This window comes from Mustela nivalis, assembly GCF_964662115.1.
Source record: "Mustela nivalis genome assembly, chromosome: X".
NCBI classification, from domain to species: domain Eukaryota; kingdom Metazoa; phylum Chordata; class Mammalia; order Carnivora; family Mustelidae; genus Mustela; species Mustela nivalis.
The window spans coordinates 39,649,826-39,665,640 of NC_139040.1; the positions used below are offsets into that span (position 1 = coordinate 39,649,826).

At 38.1% G+C, this 15,815-nt stretch overlaps 1 protein-coding gene across 4 annotated transcripts in view; it reads left to right on the plus strand.

The window, feature by feature from the left end:
• NUP62CL (nucleoporin 62 C-terminal like) overlaps positions 1-15,815 on the plus strand; it is a 97,905-nt gene that overhangs the window by 36,661 nt on the left and 45,429 nt on the right. For 2 of the 4 annotated variants that reach the window (XM_082717401.1, XM_082717404.1), the window contains exons 2-3: positions 9,684-9,788; positions 11,292-11,390. In XM_082717401.1, coding sequence (XP_082573527.1) covers positions 9,731-9,788; positions 11,292-11,390 — 157 coding nt within the window. In that variant the 5' untranslated portion in view covers positions 9,684-9,730. Of the gene's footprint in view, positions 1-9,683; positions 9,789-11,291; positions 11,391-15,815 lie in introns of those variants that run through there. The other 2 variants (XM_082717402.1, XM_082717403.1) reach the window with 2 other exon arrangements.

The following is a 15,815-nucleotide window of genomic DNA, read 5'->3' on the forward strand; positions in this document are numbered from 1 at the left end:
TCTCCATGTATTTGGGTTCTTTCCAAACTTCCTTTTGTGGTTGAGTTCTAGCTTTAGAGCATTGTGGTCTGAAAATATGCAGGGAATGATCCCAATCTTTTGATACCGGTTGAGTCCTGATTTAGGACCGAGGATGTGATCTATTCTGGAGAATGTTCCATGTGCACTAGAGAAGAATGTGTATTCTGTTGCTTTGGGGTGAAATATTCTGAATATATCTGTGATGTCCATCTGGTCCAGTGTGTCGTTTAAGGCCTTTATTTCCTTGCTGATCTTTTGCTTGGATGACCTGTCCATTTCAGTGAGGGGAGTGTTAAAGTTTCCTACTATTATTGTATTATTGTTGATGTGTTTCTTTGATTTTGTTATTAATTGGTTTATATAGTTGGCTGCTCCCACGTTGGGGGCATAGATATTTAAAATTGTTAAATCTTCTTGTTGGACAGACCCTTTGAGTATGATATAGTGTCCTTCCTCATCTCTTATTATAGTCCTTGGCTTAAAATCTAATTGATCTGCTATAAGGATTGCCACTCCTGCTTTCTTCTGATGTCCATTAGCATGGTAAATTCTTTTCTACCCCCTCACTTTAAATCTGGAGGTGTCTTCGGGCTTAAAATGCGTTTCTTGGAGGCAACATATAGATGGGTTTTGTTTTTTTATCCATTCTGATACCCTGTGTCTTTTGACAGGGGCATTTAGCCCATTAACATTCAGGGTAACTATTGAGAGATATGAATTTAGTGCCATTGTATTGCCTGTATGGTGACTGTTACTGTATATGGTCTCTGTTCCTTTCTGATCTACCACTTGTAGGCTCTCTCTTTGCTTAGAGGACCCCTTTCAATATTTCCTGTAGAGCTGGTTTGGTATTTGCAAATTCTTTCAGTTTTTGTTTGTCCTGGAAGCTTTTAATCTCTCCTTCTATTTTCAATGATAGCCTAGCTGGATATAGTATTCTGGGCTGCATGTTTTTCTCGTTTAGTGCTCTGAAAATATCATGCCAGCTCTTTCTGGCCTGCCAGGTCTCTGTGGATAAGTCAGCTGCCAATCTAATATTTTTACCATTGTATGTTACAGACTTCTTTTCCCGGGCTGCTTTCAGGATTTTCTCTTTGTCACTGAGACTTGTAAATTTTACTATTCGGTGACGGGGTGTGGGCCTATTCTTATTGATTTTGAGGGGCGTTCTCTGAACCTCCTGAATTTTGATGCTCGTTCCCTTTGCCATATTGGGGAAATTCTCCCCAATAATTCTCTCCAGTATACCTTCTGCTCCCCTCTCTCTTTCTTCTTCTTCTGGAATCCCAATTATTCTAATGTTGTTTCGTCTTATGGTGTCACTTATCTCTCGAATTCTTCCCTCGTGGTCCAGTAGCTGTTTGTCCCTCTTTTGCTCAGCTTCTTTATTCTCTGTCATTTGGTCTTCTATATCACTAATTCTTTCTTCTGCCTCATTTATCCTAGCAGTGAGAGCCTCCATTTTTGATTGCACCTCATTAATAGCTTTTTTGATTTCAACTTGGTTAGATTTTAGTTCTTTTATTTCTCCAGAAAGGGCTTTTATATCTCTCGAGAGGGTTTCTCTAATATCTTCCATGCCTTTTTCGAGCCCGGCTAGAACCTTGAGAATTGTCATTCTGAACTCTAGATCTGACATATTACCGATGTCTGTATTGATTAGGTCCCTAGCCTTCGGTACTGCCTCTTGTTCTTTTTTTTGTGTTGAATTTTTACGTCTTGTCATTTTGTCCAGATAAAAGTAAATGAAGGGGCAAGTAAAATACTAAAAGGGTGGCAACAACCCCAGGAAAATATGCTTTAACCAAATTAGAAGAGATCCAAAATCGTGAGTGGGGAGAAAGGGGATAAAAAGAGGTTCAAAAAGGAAGAAAGAAAAAAAAAAGAAAAAAGAAAAAAGAAAAGAAAAGAAAAGAATTTTTTTTAAAAAAAGAAAACACCTAAGAAAAATGTAAAAAAGAAAAAATATATATATTAGATAAACTAGTAAAAAATCGTTAAAAAAGAAAAAGGTAACAGTTAAAAAAAAAATTTTACCCGAAGGCGAGAAGGAAAAAAAGAAAAAGAAAATGAAAAAGAAAAAATTAAATTAACTGCAAGACTAAAAAAAATCACAGGAAAAAAGCCATGAGTTCCGTGCTTGGCTTTTTCCTCCTCTGGAATTCTGCTGCTCTCCTTGGTATTGAAACCGCACTCCTTGGTAGGTGAACTTGGTCTTGGCTGGATTTCTTGTTGATCTTCTGGGGGAGGGGCCTGTTGTAGTGATTCTCAAGTGTCTTTGCCCCAGGCGGAATTACACCGCTTTTACCCGGGGCCGGGGTGAGTAATCCGCTTGGGTTTGCTTTCAGGAGCTTTTGTTCCCTGAGCGCTTTCCGTAGAGTTCCGGAGGACGGGAATACAAATGGCGGCCTCCTTGTCTCCGGCCCGGAGGAGCCGAGAGCCCAGGGCCGCACTCCTCAGTGCGCCCTCAGAGAACAGCGCCCAGTTACTCCCGTCTGCCTGACCTTCGGCCGCGCTCCGAGCTCACCGAGCCTGCGACCGGTTCAAGGTAACACCGAGCTGTGAGCTTACTGTCGGCTCTGTCTCTGTAGCCGGCTTTCCCGTTCCAATACCCGCAAGCTCTGCGACACTTAGACACCCCCTATCCTTCTGTGACCCTGCGGGACCTGAGGCCACGCTGACCCCGCGTGGGCTTCACCCCGGTTTAGCCTCTGGAGCGATGTCCCTCAGCGGAAAAGACTTTTAAAAGTCCTGATTTTGTGCGCGGTTGCTCCGCCGCTTGCCGGGAGCCGGCCCCTCCCCCCGGGGTCTATCTTCCCGTCGCTTTGGATTCACTTCTCCGCCGGTCCTACCTTTCAGAAAGTGGTTGTTTTTCTGTTTCCCGAATTGCTGTTCTTCTTCTCTTGATCTGCCGATGGATTTTCAGGTGTTTGCAATCTTTAGATAAGCTATCTAGCTGATCTCCGGCTAGCTGAAGCAGTCTCAGCTTGCTACTTCTCCGCCATCTTGACTCCTCCCCCAAGAGTTGGTTTCTTAACCGACTGAGCCACCCAGGCACCCCTCAACTCTTTTGTTTTCTAAGGAAAGTAATGATGGAATACTTGAAGGAAAATACATGAAAATGTATGTTAAATTTATTCTCTTATATTGTGTAATGTAAGAGCACATGAATTCTCGTACTATAGTAATTGAAACTTCCTTGGGGAACAGTGATAGAAAAATTTTTAAGTCTAGAAACAAACATGGGTCTGTGAAGATGGCATTTCAAATCTGTGGGGAGAGAGGATGGGGTAGTGAGTAAATGAATTGTAGTAGCTGGCTAACCAGGTGATTTGGGGGAAAGGGGATAAATTTTTGCCTAAGAAGATCATTAAAAAGAAAACCACCTCGGGTCCAAAATGTTGTCATTTGGGTTAAGGCCCCAAGTCAGTAAACCTGGGCTTAATACTTAATCTAACTGTAGTTTCAATCTCCCAGAAATGTAAGTCTTAACTGGTCTGTCAGGAATTTTCTGATAAGCACCAATGAGGTAATCTGTCACATGGACATCTGCATAATAAGATTCTCTGCCCTTTCCTATAAGAGCAGGTGATCCTGCCAGAAACAATCCTTTTTTCTTTTGCTTATAACTTTCTTGCCCCACCTTCCTTCCTGTAAAAACCTTCCACTTTATGTAATTCCTGTGATCGCCCCTCTGCTTGTTAGATGGGTTACTTCCGGATTCATGAATTCTTTAATAAAGCCAGTTAGATCTTCAAATTTACTCCACTGAGTTTTGTTTTTTAATAAGATCAACCAAAAGAAATACTGGGTGAATTAGAGGTAGAAAATGAGGCCATAAACATTTAAAAAGCTCAGGTAAATATGAAAATATGTAAATAATATATCTTAGGTTGGGGAAAGAACCTTTGTATAATTTAAAATGTGTAATATATTCAGTCAAATGGTTTACAAATAAGACTATACATAGTATACATGGGTATACTGTACCCCATCTACCCTGCATTACCCCTACCCACTCCACTGCCTCGATTCAGCTGACCACTATGACTATATGTATCCTTCTAGAGTTTCTTCATGAATTTGCTAGCAGATTAAAAAAATATTCTTAGCCCTCTACCTTTATTTTTTTACATAAATGATAGTATACACAGTGCTCTGTACTTTGCTTTTTTAAAAAAATATTTCTCATTCTTTTTTAATTTTATTTTTTCAGTGTTCCAAGATACCTTGCTTTTTAAACTTGCTTATTTATTTATTTATTACGATTTTATTTGTTTATTTGAGAGAGTGAGAGAAAGAGTATGAGAGGGGAGAAGGTCAGAGGAAGAAGCAGACTCCCTGTGGAGCTGGGAGCTGGATGTGGGGCTCGATCAGGGAACCCTGGGGATCATGACCTGAGCCGAAGGCAGTTGCTTAACCAACTGAGCCACCCAGGTGCCCTAAACTTACAAATTTTATATACTTACTATAAATATTTTGGAGATAGGTCTTTTCATATCAGTCACTATATAGACCGCTCCCTCAGTATTTTTTTGTAGTATCATAGAATTCCATGGTCTAGATGTGCTAGAATTTATTTATTCAGTCCCTTGCTGGTGGGCATTTAGGTTGTTTCCTCATTTGTTAGTACAAACAGTGATGTCATGGCTCTTATTTTACAGGTCATTTTATAGGTGTACAGGTAGATCTTTGTGGATAAATTGTGAGAAGAAAAATTATAGGTCCAAAAGATAGGTTCATTTGGAATTTTTCAAACATTGGCCACTTGGAGGGGCTCTACCCAATTTACACTCCCGTAAGGACCCTCAGAGGCTGCTTGTCTGTTCAGTGTCCTTAACAGAGTGTGTTACTAGATTTTTATTTCTCCCATCTGTTTGGTGAACTCATTCTCAATATAGTTATAATTTGTGATTTTTTCCTAAAAATGATGTTGAACACCTTTTTTTTTTAAAGATTTATTTATTTATTTATTTGATGGACAGAGATCACAAGTAGGCAGAGAGGCAGGCGGAGAGGAGAGAGAGGAGGAAGCAGGCTCTCTGAGAGCCCGATGCGGGGCTCGATCCCAGCACCCCGGGACCATGACCCGAGCCAAAGGCAGAGGCCTTAACATGCTGAGCCACCCAGGCGCCCCAGATTGAACACCTTTTGTAATGTTTAAGTGGGGAAGCCTTTTGAGACATATCATGGAGACATAAACCATAAAGGAAAAAAATGATGGAAAGATTTGACTACATAAAAAAAGAAAACCAAAATAAAATGGGGCTGAGAAATTTTTGCAACATTTTTTTTAGAGAGGGGTAGGGGCAGAGGGATAGGGCTCCATCTCATAACCCTGAGATCATGACCTGAGCAGAAATCAGGAGTCAGTCGCTCAACAGATTGAGCCACCCAGGCATCCCACCACATTTGGCTAAATAGCCTTGATATACACTTCAATAATAAGATAATACTCTAGTGAGAAAATCAGCAGATGACATAAATAGGCAGTTTTGGATGAGGAAATTAAAGTAGCCATTAAGCCCATAGTAAAAATATAGCCTCACCTGTTAGTAATGAATTACAAATATTAAAACACCTTTGCTATAAAGCTGAACATCTCTTTAAAAGTATACTACATGTGGTGCTTTTTCTAGATGAAACATGGGGATATTCGACAATACACATTTTAGATAGTTGAAGGTATGTGGTAATGTTCCCCCTTCCTTCCCAGCACTTTTGTACCCTTCACCCTCAGTGGCCTTAGATCTTTTGGATAGCAGAGTCTTACATTATATATTGCCAAGAGTTGTTCAGCAGTTGGATGTAGGCAGCAACAGATTCAAGTGCAGTTACTTATTAAGTACTTTATCCGTTTGAAGAGGAAATAGAATGTCATTATGTATTGGAGTCTGGAAAAAGTGGGTTCAATTAAGCAGAAACTTTGAGTACTTATTACCATGTGCCATGTACAATGATCTACAATGAGGATGAAAAGATAAACTTTGTGTTTAGTTAACCAGTGAATCTCATTTGTGTCTTTATATACTTCATTTCTCTAGCTTTATTTTTTTGTACTTTTTATTTGAAATTTTAAAGCAAGAGGCAGGTAGTCTGTTTTCTGAAGCTTTATTTCAGACTTCTATTTATTATTTTTCCATAAAATATTATTATGAATGTTATTTTTTATAAAATATTATGTAATTCATATACCATATAATTTGCACATTTAAAATGTACAGTTAATTGGATTTTGGTATATTCACCAAGTTGTGTATCATTACTGCAGTCAATTTTAGACTATTTTCATTACCCTCAAAGGAAACTCTATAACCATTAGCAGTCACTGTCCGTTCCTCCCTGTCTCAATTCCCGACAACCACTAATCTGCTTTCTGGCTCTAGAGTCCCCTATTCTGCACATGTTATGTAAAAGGAGTCATAAACCATGTACTCTTTTGTGATTAATTTCTCTCACTCCACATAATGTTTTTAAGGACTCATCCATGTTTTAGGATATTTCAGTGCTGCTTTTCCTTTTTATGGCCAAATAAAATAGCATTTTGTGGATATACCACATTTTATTTAGCCATTCATCAGTCCATGTTCATTTGGGTTGTTTCTACCTTTTGTCTGTTGTAAGTAAGTAATGATACTGTGAACATTCACACACATGTTGTTGTGCAGATACATGTTTTCATTTCTCTTGTGTAGATACCTAGGAGTAGCATTACCCGGTCAAGTGGTAACTCTATGTTTAACACATTGAGGAAGTGCCAGAAAGTTTTCCAAAGTGGCTGTGCTATCTTAACATGCTCATCTGCATTGTTAGAGGTTCCCAGTTTCTCCACATCCTCACCAAGGCTTGATATTATCTGGCTTTTTGATTATAGCCATCTTAGTCAGTATCAAGTAGACTCTCATTGTGGTTTTGATTTTCAGTTCCCTAATGACTAATGACATTGAGTTTGTTTTCATGTGTTAGATGGCCATTCGTATCAGCAGCTTGGTATCTTTCTGACCATTCTTTTGTAGTCATCTCTCCCTCTGGTCACAGCCTGGAAGGAATCTCTACTTTTAAGGATTTATATCATTAGATTTTGCTTACCTGGATAATCCAGGATAATCTCCCTATCTCAAGGTGCTGAACCTTAATCACAACTGTAAAGGCCTTTTTGTCAAGTAAGGTAATACGTTTGCAGGCTCTGGGTATTATGAGGCAGCTATCCTTGGGGACCATTTTTCCGCCTACCATACCATCTTAACAATACTAAATCTTCTGATCCACAAAAGTGAGATCTTTCCATTTATTTAGGATGTCTGTCTTTAATTTCTTGCATTGATGTTTTGTATTTTCCTGGTTATAAGTCTTGTACTTCTTTTGTTAGATTTGTTCCTAAGTATTTTTTTGAGCAATTATTAGTGGAATGATGTTCTCAATTTCATTTGTGGATTGTTCATTGCTAGCATATAGAATTGTAATTCATTTTTCTGTGTTGATCTTGAATCCTGCAAATTTGTTGAACTTGTTTAATGTTCTAATAGATTTTTTTTTTTGTGGCTCCCTTAGGATTTTCTGCATTCATGATCAAGTCACCTGTGACTAGAAAAAGGTTTATTTCTTCCTTTTCAGCCTAGATGCCATTTATCTTGCTTTCTTGTCTAATTGTTCTGGCTAGAACTTCTAAGGTATTGTTGGGAAGAGCAGACATCCTTGGTTTGTTCTTGATGATAGTGGTAAAGTATGCCATCTTTCACCATTAAATATGATATTAGCTGTGGGTTTTTCGTAAATGCTCTTTATTATGTTGAAGAAATTCCCTTCTCTTCCTAGTTTGTTGAGCATTTTCATCATGAAGATCTGTTCCATTTTCTCAAATCCTTTTTCTACTTCTTTTGAGATGATCCTGTTTTTTTTTAATAACATAATCGAGATATAAATCACATATCTTAAAATTCACCCTTTTAAAGTGTACAATTCAGTGTTTTCAAAAAAATATTCACAGAGTGTCCAATCATAACCACTATGTAACTCCAGAATATTTCCATCACCCCCGAAAGAAACCTGGTACCCATTAGCAGTCACTCCCTGTTACCCCTTCCTCCTACCTCCTAGCATCCACTAATCTACTTTCAGTCTGTGGATTTGCCTATTCTGGACATTTCATAGAAATTGAATCATACAATATGTAGCCTTCTGTGTCTGGCTTCTTTCATTTAGGGTAATATTTTCAAGATTCATGCAAGGTGTAGCATGTTTGAGTACTTGATTCTTCTGATCTCAGGAGGAGGACTCTTCAACTTCCTCTTTCCCTAGTTACCCCTGGTAAACTAGCTGGCTTATAGCCTAAACTGTTACTCTCATGAACCTGCTTGCTTCCTCTTAATTGTTTAGCACCAAAAATCTCCATTTTTTTTTTTTTTTTGAGAGAGTCCTTTGGGTTGAATCTCCTCACACTCCTTTTCAGATAAAGTCAGTACTTTCGGGTGTAGTTTGGGAGCTCTCTCTTTTTATGTGCCTCCTTTATCCCTGGGCAAAAACCTTTGAAACAGTGCTGTGGGTGTTGTGTAGGGCCATTTCCTCTGACCCTCTTGCTTATCGCTTCAGGCATGGAATCTCAGTCTTGTGAGCTGGGACAAGGAAGCCAGGGTAGGGGTAACCTGTGGGGCCTGGTGTAGAGCCTCTACCCTATGAATGAGGCCTAACTAAATGTAGAAGTCCCTCAATTCTGGCTCTACTTGCCAGGAATTTCAACACATTAAATATGTGTTAGAGGTGATTTGCTGGCTGCTTGGCTTTCCCAATGAAATACTATATCCCTTGGTTGGGAGCTGGCCACTCCCACCTGGAGTGCGGCTTTCTTCAAGGTGAACAGGGGGATAAAGGGAATGAAGGGAATGGGTTGTGGTTCATATACTAGACTCTAACTGGTATAACTCAGTCTTAGCAGATTTTCTTGAATAAATGCTCTTTATTTGCTGTATATCTTTTGGACGATATCCTGAGATTTCAGATTGTTTTCAGTATTATTTTTTTTTCTTTTTTCTTTAATAGATTGTATTTTTTGGTGTTTTATTTAAAAAGTCATCACAAACCCAAGTTCACACGGATTTTCTTCAGTATTATTTTTATACCAATTATGGTGTTTCACTGGGGAACAGGTCCCTAGGACTTCTTATGCTGCAGTTCTAGAAGTGGATCTCCCTTTTACATTTACTTTTTCAGTAAAGTAGAATTTCTTTGTTATGATGGTGCTAGAAGACTGGCTATACTGTGCAGTACTGATAAACAGTTTTTTTTAAAAATCAGGCTTTTTTAAGATAAATTTGTTTATTTACTTGAGAGAGATAGAGAGATGGGGAGTGAGAGCAGGAGAGGGGAGAAGGTCAGAGGGAGAAGCAGACTCCCCATGGAGCTGGGAGCCCTGTGCGGGACTTGATCCTGGGACTCCCGGTGCTGGGATCATGACCTGAGCTGAAGGCAGTGGCCCAACCAAGTGAGCCACCTAGGCACCCTAAATCAGGCTTTTATTATGTTTTATTTATTAGATATCATAGTATCTGATTTTCCTTGCTCTGTTACAGTTTCTCCTATAAATGAATCTTGTTATAATGGTATTTTATTTTTTAAAGAACTGTTCTTTGGTGACATATTTTTCTGTTTATTACTTTGATTTTTAGGTTTTGCTTCAGCTTCGACTGCTGACGCCACTACTTGTTCAAGCACCATGCTGTTTACTTCAATGTCAAATGCTTCTACTTCCGCTTCTGCTACTGGGCTCTCTTGTAAGTTACTGGTTGCAAAGAAAATACCCTTATTTTGCATCAGGCCACTTAACTCAATTTGCCAATATAAGCTATGGGTCTCTTGCATCTCATAAATTATCGTTATGCTTGAACCCATCTGTAACTGCTGCTATCAATAGTAGCATTGCTTAAGAACCTAATTGTCATGGCTTTTAACTGTAAATTTTATGTTAACATGATTATTCCCGCTTAAAGTGATAATTTTAAGCATATAATTCATTAATGCTGTAATATTTTGAAACAACTTCTTGAAACTAATGGGAGTAAGAAGAGTGGGAGTTTTGCCAAGTATATCTGAAGGGAAGAAGTCTTATTATCTATGTGAGTAAGATAAAATAGGAATTAAATGTTGGAGCCTTGCTATCATGTATTCTTCTAGATAGACCAGGTTTGTGGTCCTTACATTTTACCTCTCAGAAGTGATGGATGACAAAAGGACCAGTTTGGGGTTTTAATTAACACTGTGTGTTGCCTTGTGGCTTCTCTCCTTGAAGAGGAACATCTGGATGCCTTGAGCTGAGAAGTGGGATATTAATTATCTTGTAACCCCAACTTCCTTGCTATGTATCTTCCATTAGTACAATAACAGCAAATGTTGAGCAATTCTTTCTTACAGGTCCATATAACTGACTCTGCTTTTGAGATATCTTCACAGTGCCATGCCATTTATCATTAGACTTTGTTGTTGTAACCCTAGCTATAATATGGTCCCCCCACAGGCCTATTAGAGCAAGGTTGTCACCATTCCTAGAAATAAAACTTGCCAGAAATTGCTCATGCCTATTTCAGGATGAAAAATAGTGGTCTGTTGTCCCTGTCCTCTTGTTAAGTTTGAATAGGCCAACATTAGTTAGAATTGCTGGTTACCACTTGAATTGTATTTTCTACCAAATAGACTTCCAGTTTTGAGATGTGACTGGGATTCTGGAAGCCTTTTGATATATGTAAGCGATGTCCTTCTCCAATACAACAGATCTCGTGAATATGACCACGTCTGAGGTTGGAAGTTATAATTGTTTAATGCATTCCACTTTCAATCAGACGTGCCCTCTGACCTCTGACAGGCTTGTTTTCATTCCTGTCTTTGATGTCCTTGCTCACCAAATGAAAAGAAATCTTGACCATAGTATTTTTAAAATTAACTTTAATGAGGTATAACTTAGATATAAAATAACTTATTTTAAGTGTATAATTCAGTGATTTTAATAGGCTGAATTGCATAACTACCACTCAAACTCTAATCTAGTTTTAGAACATTTCTGTCCTCCAAATAAGATCTTTCAGCCCCAGACAGCTACTAATCTATTTTCTGTCTCCATAGATTTGCCTTTTCTGGATGTTTCTTATAAATGGATTGACTGTAGGCTTTTGGAGTTCAGCCAAAAGTTTCTAAAGGACTCTTCAGATGAAAGAGACTATATCTAAATTGCTCACTGTTTTAAAATTAAAGTGTAATAGGTAATATTATGTTATTCTCTGCAGTTGGTGCTCCAACAACTTCGACTGGAACATTTGGTGGCATAACTTTGGGATTTGGATTAAAAGTCCCTGGAACAGGTGGAGCAGCTCATACTGCTTCTAGTAAGATTTGAGAATTATTGGGGTGTGTGATGTGTTTGGATGCTCAGTGGAAATGTGCTGTATAACAAGCAGTAAGTTGTGTTCCATAGCTTTTAGGACTGTCTAAGTAAGTTGTGATCATTTCATCAGAGTATGCAAAAGGTACACCAGTAGTGATGACTGCCAAAGTATAGTGAGACATTTGATACCAATGATGCTGCTTCTTTGAGATGACCATACTCAACACTGCTGTCAAATTCTTGTCAACTTATAAATTGAAGAAGTTTTAGTATTGATCATAGTGTTTACATCGATCCAATATGTTGGCATTGATAGTTCTTTTTCCCTAAAACATAATTTAAGTTTTGACCTGTACTAAAGTTGACCGTATCCTAAAGCTGATTACAGGAGTTCCCATCCTAAATTTGTTTCTGCCAGTTAGGAGCTACTTAGGTTGTAGGTTGATGAGAACTTGGCTAGTTGTAGCCTTGTAGCTTATGGTGAGCTGGGTGGTTAGGGGTCAGTTGCTACTCAAACCTACCATTTAAGTCATTCTCCGTTCTGGGAAAGTCTTATTTGTTTTATTTTAAAAGTTTACAGAAGGCTGAATAAATCTTTCCTCAAATCTGGTCTAAATTAAAGGTCACTCTTTTCTAATTTTAAAATAATTATTCCTAAACAGAGATGTCCACCATCTATTTTTTTATTCTTTTGCATGAGTGATGCTTATTTGAGTTTCTGCTGTGTACTAGGCAGCTGGCCAACCTACAAGAGTTGTGAAGAGTGTGTCTTGAGGACTTTACAGGTTACCATATTTGCAAATACCATAACCCATAATTTTCCCTGTAAAATGCTGAACAAAACTGATTCTTTCAGCCATGGGTTGAGTCACTGAAGGATGAATTGGCAGGCTCTTCGGTGACTCTGCCATAACCCATCCCCTCCCCAGCTAGGTCTCAGATTCCTTCCTACAAACTGGTACCTTTGCTACTAACCCATCCCTCCTGGCCATTCCATCCACCATTAATATATATACCCATCTCCCTGTCAGACGTATCTCAACTTGACACCCTTAACCTGAAGTTGGTTTTTTCCCCCTAGTCACTTTTCCATCTCCCCAAGCATATTTTCTTGCTCAGACTCTTCACCTCACAAATCAACCTTGTAGGGCAGCTTTCAAGTGTCTGTGTTTGCAGATTTATTGTCAATTGGGATTATTCTCTGCCCTAAGTATAATCAGCAAGTTTTAAGAGAAGGTTGCTTCTTATCAGTCTTATATCTTTTGTGTGGAAAATGTTTGTTTGGATAGGAAAATTGGATAGTAGGATGTTTTAAAGGATGTTTTCACTATTTTATATAACAGTCTTTAAGACCATCAGAATGAGATTTATTTAAATGCAAATGTGGTGTGCAGTTATTTTGTATTTTTTATGGAACTGTGCTTCCTTTTTACTATGCACATAATGTAGAGTTGTCTGTATTTAGTTTAGATCAAAGTCATAACGCAAAATCAAACTGGGATGGAATCTTTCGTTCTCAAATCCATTACTTTTTGTTATTAATTGAAATACTTTTGTTATTTGAGTATTATCTTCTATGCCAGAGCTAATTTACACCTTTTAAAAATACTGTAAAAAATAAAGAACAAAGATAAATGCTGTGTAAAAAGGTTAAAATAATACCATTTTTTTATGACTCAAGATTCTTTTGTGTTTAGGTTGACAGGTATTAATTTTCTAAAGGTATTATTCATCTTTGTGGAGATGTTTTGGTAGTGATGGTAGTTGCTTGCTCTTTTTTAAAATAAAAATTATGCACACATGTATATATACATATATCACTGTATCTAGAGTGAATGATTTGGTGTTTATCTTTCCAGCCTTTTTTTCCCAACACATACAAACATACACTGAATTTGTTTTACAAAAATGGGATCATTATAAATACAAACACATTTAATCCTAGAATCTGCTATTTTCTTATATGTCATTTGTCCATGCTAGGAAATACAGATTACTTTAAAAATAAAGAAAAAGGAAAAAACAACCCTTGGGTGAAGAAAAGCTTTTTAAGAAGGACTCTTTCTTAATTGTTTTTCTGTTTTCCATCTTGAATGTAGTAGTTACAGAGTTTTTGAATGAATTAATAAAGGAGGGGTCTCCATAGTGTGATTAAGTTTCAGTATTTCTGGAGGGGTTCTTTTCAGATAAGACTTTATTCTCGGATGAAGACTGATGACATAGAACTGTAAAGAATGCCACATGGAATCCAATCTATAATCTTCCCAGTGTTTTGGGTGATTAAGTGACCTCAGGGATTCTTTGTGACTAGATATGCTCTTTCCCTGTGGTGTTCATTCCACCCTCACAAAGGCTAACTCAAAGAATCAGGGAATTTGGGTGCCTGGGTGGCTCAGTTGGTTGAGTTCCTTCAGCTCAGTTCATGATCCTGGAATGCTGGGATTGAGTCCTGCATCAAGGTTCCTGCCTCAGTTGGGGGTCTGCTTCTCCCTCTAACCTTCCCCCTCTCATGCTTACGCACGTGCTCTCTCTCTCTCTTTCAAATAAATAAGTAAAATCTTACCAAAAAAAGGAATCAGAGAATTCTTGTAAGGATTCCTGTGGCCAAAAGGGAAATGGAATCTTTTGGAAATGTAACACAGGTAATATCGCACTGAACTTTAAAGAAATGGAATTTAAGAGTTATTCTAAAGGAATAAGGACCTAAATCTGTTGGATAAACATAATTCAGTTCTATTCCCTTAGTCTTCTCTTTTGTAACTTCCCACTGGTTTCCTTACCTCTTTTTCTACCTTACTATTTTAGCTTATTCTTTTTTTTTTAAAGATTGTAATTATTTATTTGATAGAGAGAGTATGTGGGTGAGCAGGAGCATGAGGACAGGAGGGGCAGAGGGACAGGGAGAAGCAGGCTCCCGGCTGAGCAGGGAACCTGATGCAGCCACTGGATCCCAGAACCCTGAAATCATGACGTGAGCGGAAGGCAGGAGGCACACACTTAACCAGCTGAGCCACCCAGGTGCCCCTTAGCTTAGTCTTCATTTTGACTTGCTCAGAAGCCTTAATTCTACTTCATATCCATTCTCTGTTGGTTCTTTCAACCCTCCTCCTGTAGTTGGATTCTTTCTACACTTTTGGGAATATTTCCAAATTTCTGCTTATAATCTGATTCTTACCCTATTTCTGGAAATATTTCTGTATTTCTACCTATAGTCTGATTTTTTCCATAGTTCTAAATTTTTAAAAATGCGATTTTGACCTATTTTATCCCTGCTTGGCTAGAGCTTTCTGTGTCAGACTTGTATAGGCTGCCAGTAGTATGTGAGATGGATACCATGCTTTGGATACCCACCCTTGTCCCAATCAACTGTGAACCAGGAGCAAAGGACAGAATTCTTGGAATAAAGAAAGAGTATCTGAGCTTGATCCCTGAGCAGAAATGAGAAGGCCAGTTTCCCTCAGTATAGGCTGTGCCTGTTTTGGCAGGCAGCATGATTTATGTATTTATCTCGTATGGTCATTAACCTGAAAATATTGCTAATTGGGAAAGCAAGGCTAATGTAAAACAAACAATTGTGTACATATGATAATGTATTTTTATAACAAATTTCTAGTTACAGAAGCAGCATCTATTGATTACAAAGAACATTTGAAAACAGAGAGAACCAAAAAGAAGAAAACATTTGCAGTCCCCACCAGCTGCAGTTTTCTGAGAATTACTCTTTAAGTGCTCAGTGTGTAGGAAAAACCAAAAGTGCTATGGAAGTTCAGAAAACCAAGGGATGATGATGGAGTAGAAGAGAAGTGGGTGACAAATATGAGGAAGGAAGAATATGAGTTAGGCCATGAAATATAGTTAGGATTTCATCTAGAGAGGGCTAGGTATTCTAGTAGGGGTACAGTGGAAGAAGACATGTAAGAGAGAGGCCTGGGCTGTAGATGAAAATTTAAGAGACTTTCACCTATTAGGCTGGTGAAGATATATGCCTAGTATGAGCTATAACATTGAGAAACAGGAACTCTCCCTTACTGATAGAAATGTAAATTGGCAAAATCTTTTTGGTTGGGCAATATGGCAAGATATATTAAAATTTATAGCATGCTGACCCTTTGATCCAGCAATTTCATTTCTAGGAATTAATCACACAGGTACATTCATGTAAGTATGCAAAGACATAGATGTACAGAGAGTTTGTATAAGATTGCAATTATTCTTTCCTTGGAAGTTTAGTAGAATTTTTCAGTGAGGTCATCTAAGTCTGGAGGTTTTTTTAGTGGGAAGAGTTTTGAGGATTGATTCAATTTCTTTAATGATTATAGGTCTGGTTAAGTTGTAAATTTTCTTTTTCAACACACATATCCAGGATTTTAAATTTTTAGCAGAAAGGTTAATCCGGATGTCTGGCCTGCTGTATATCACTTCATAT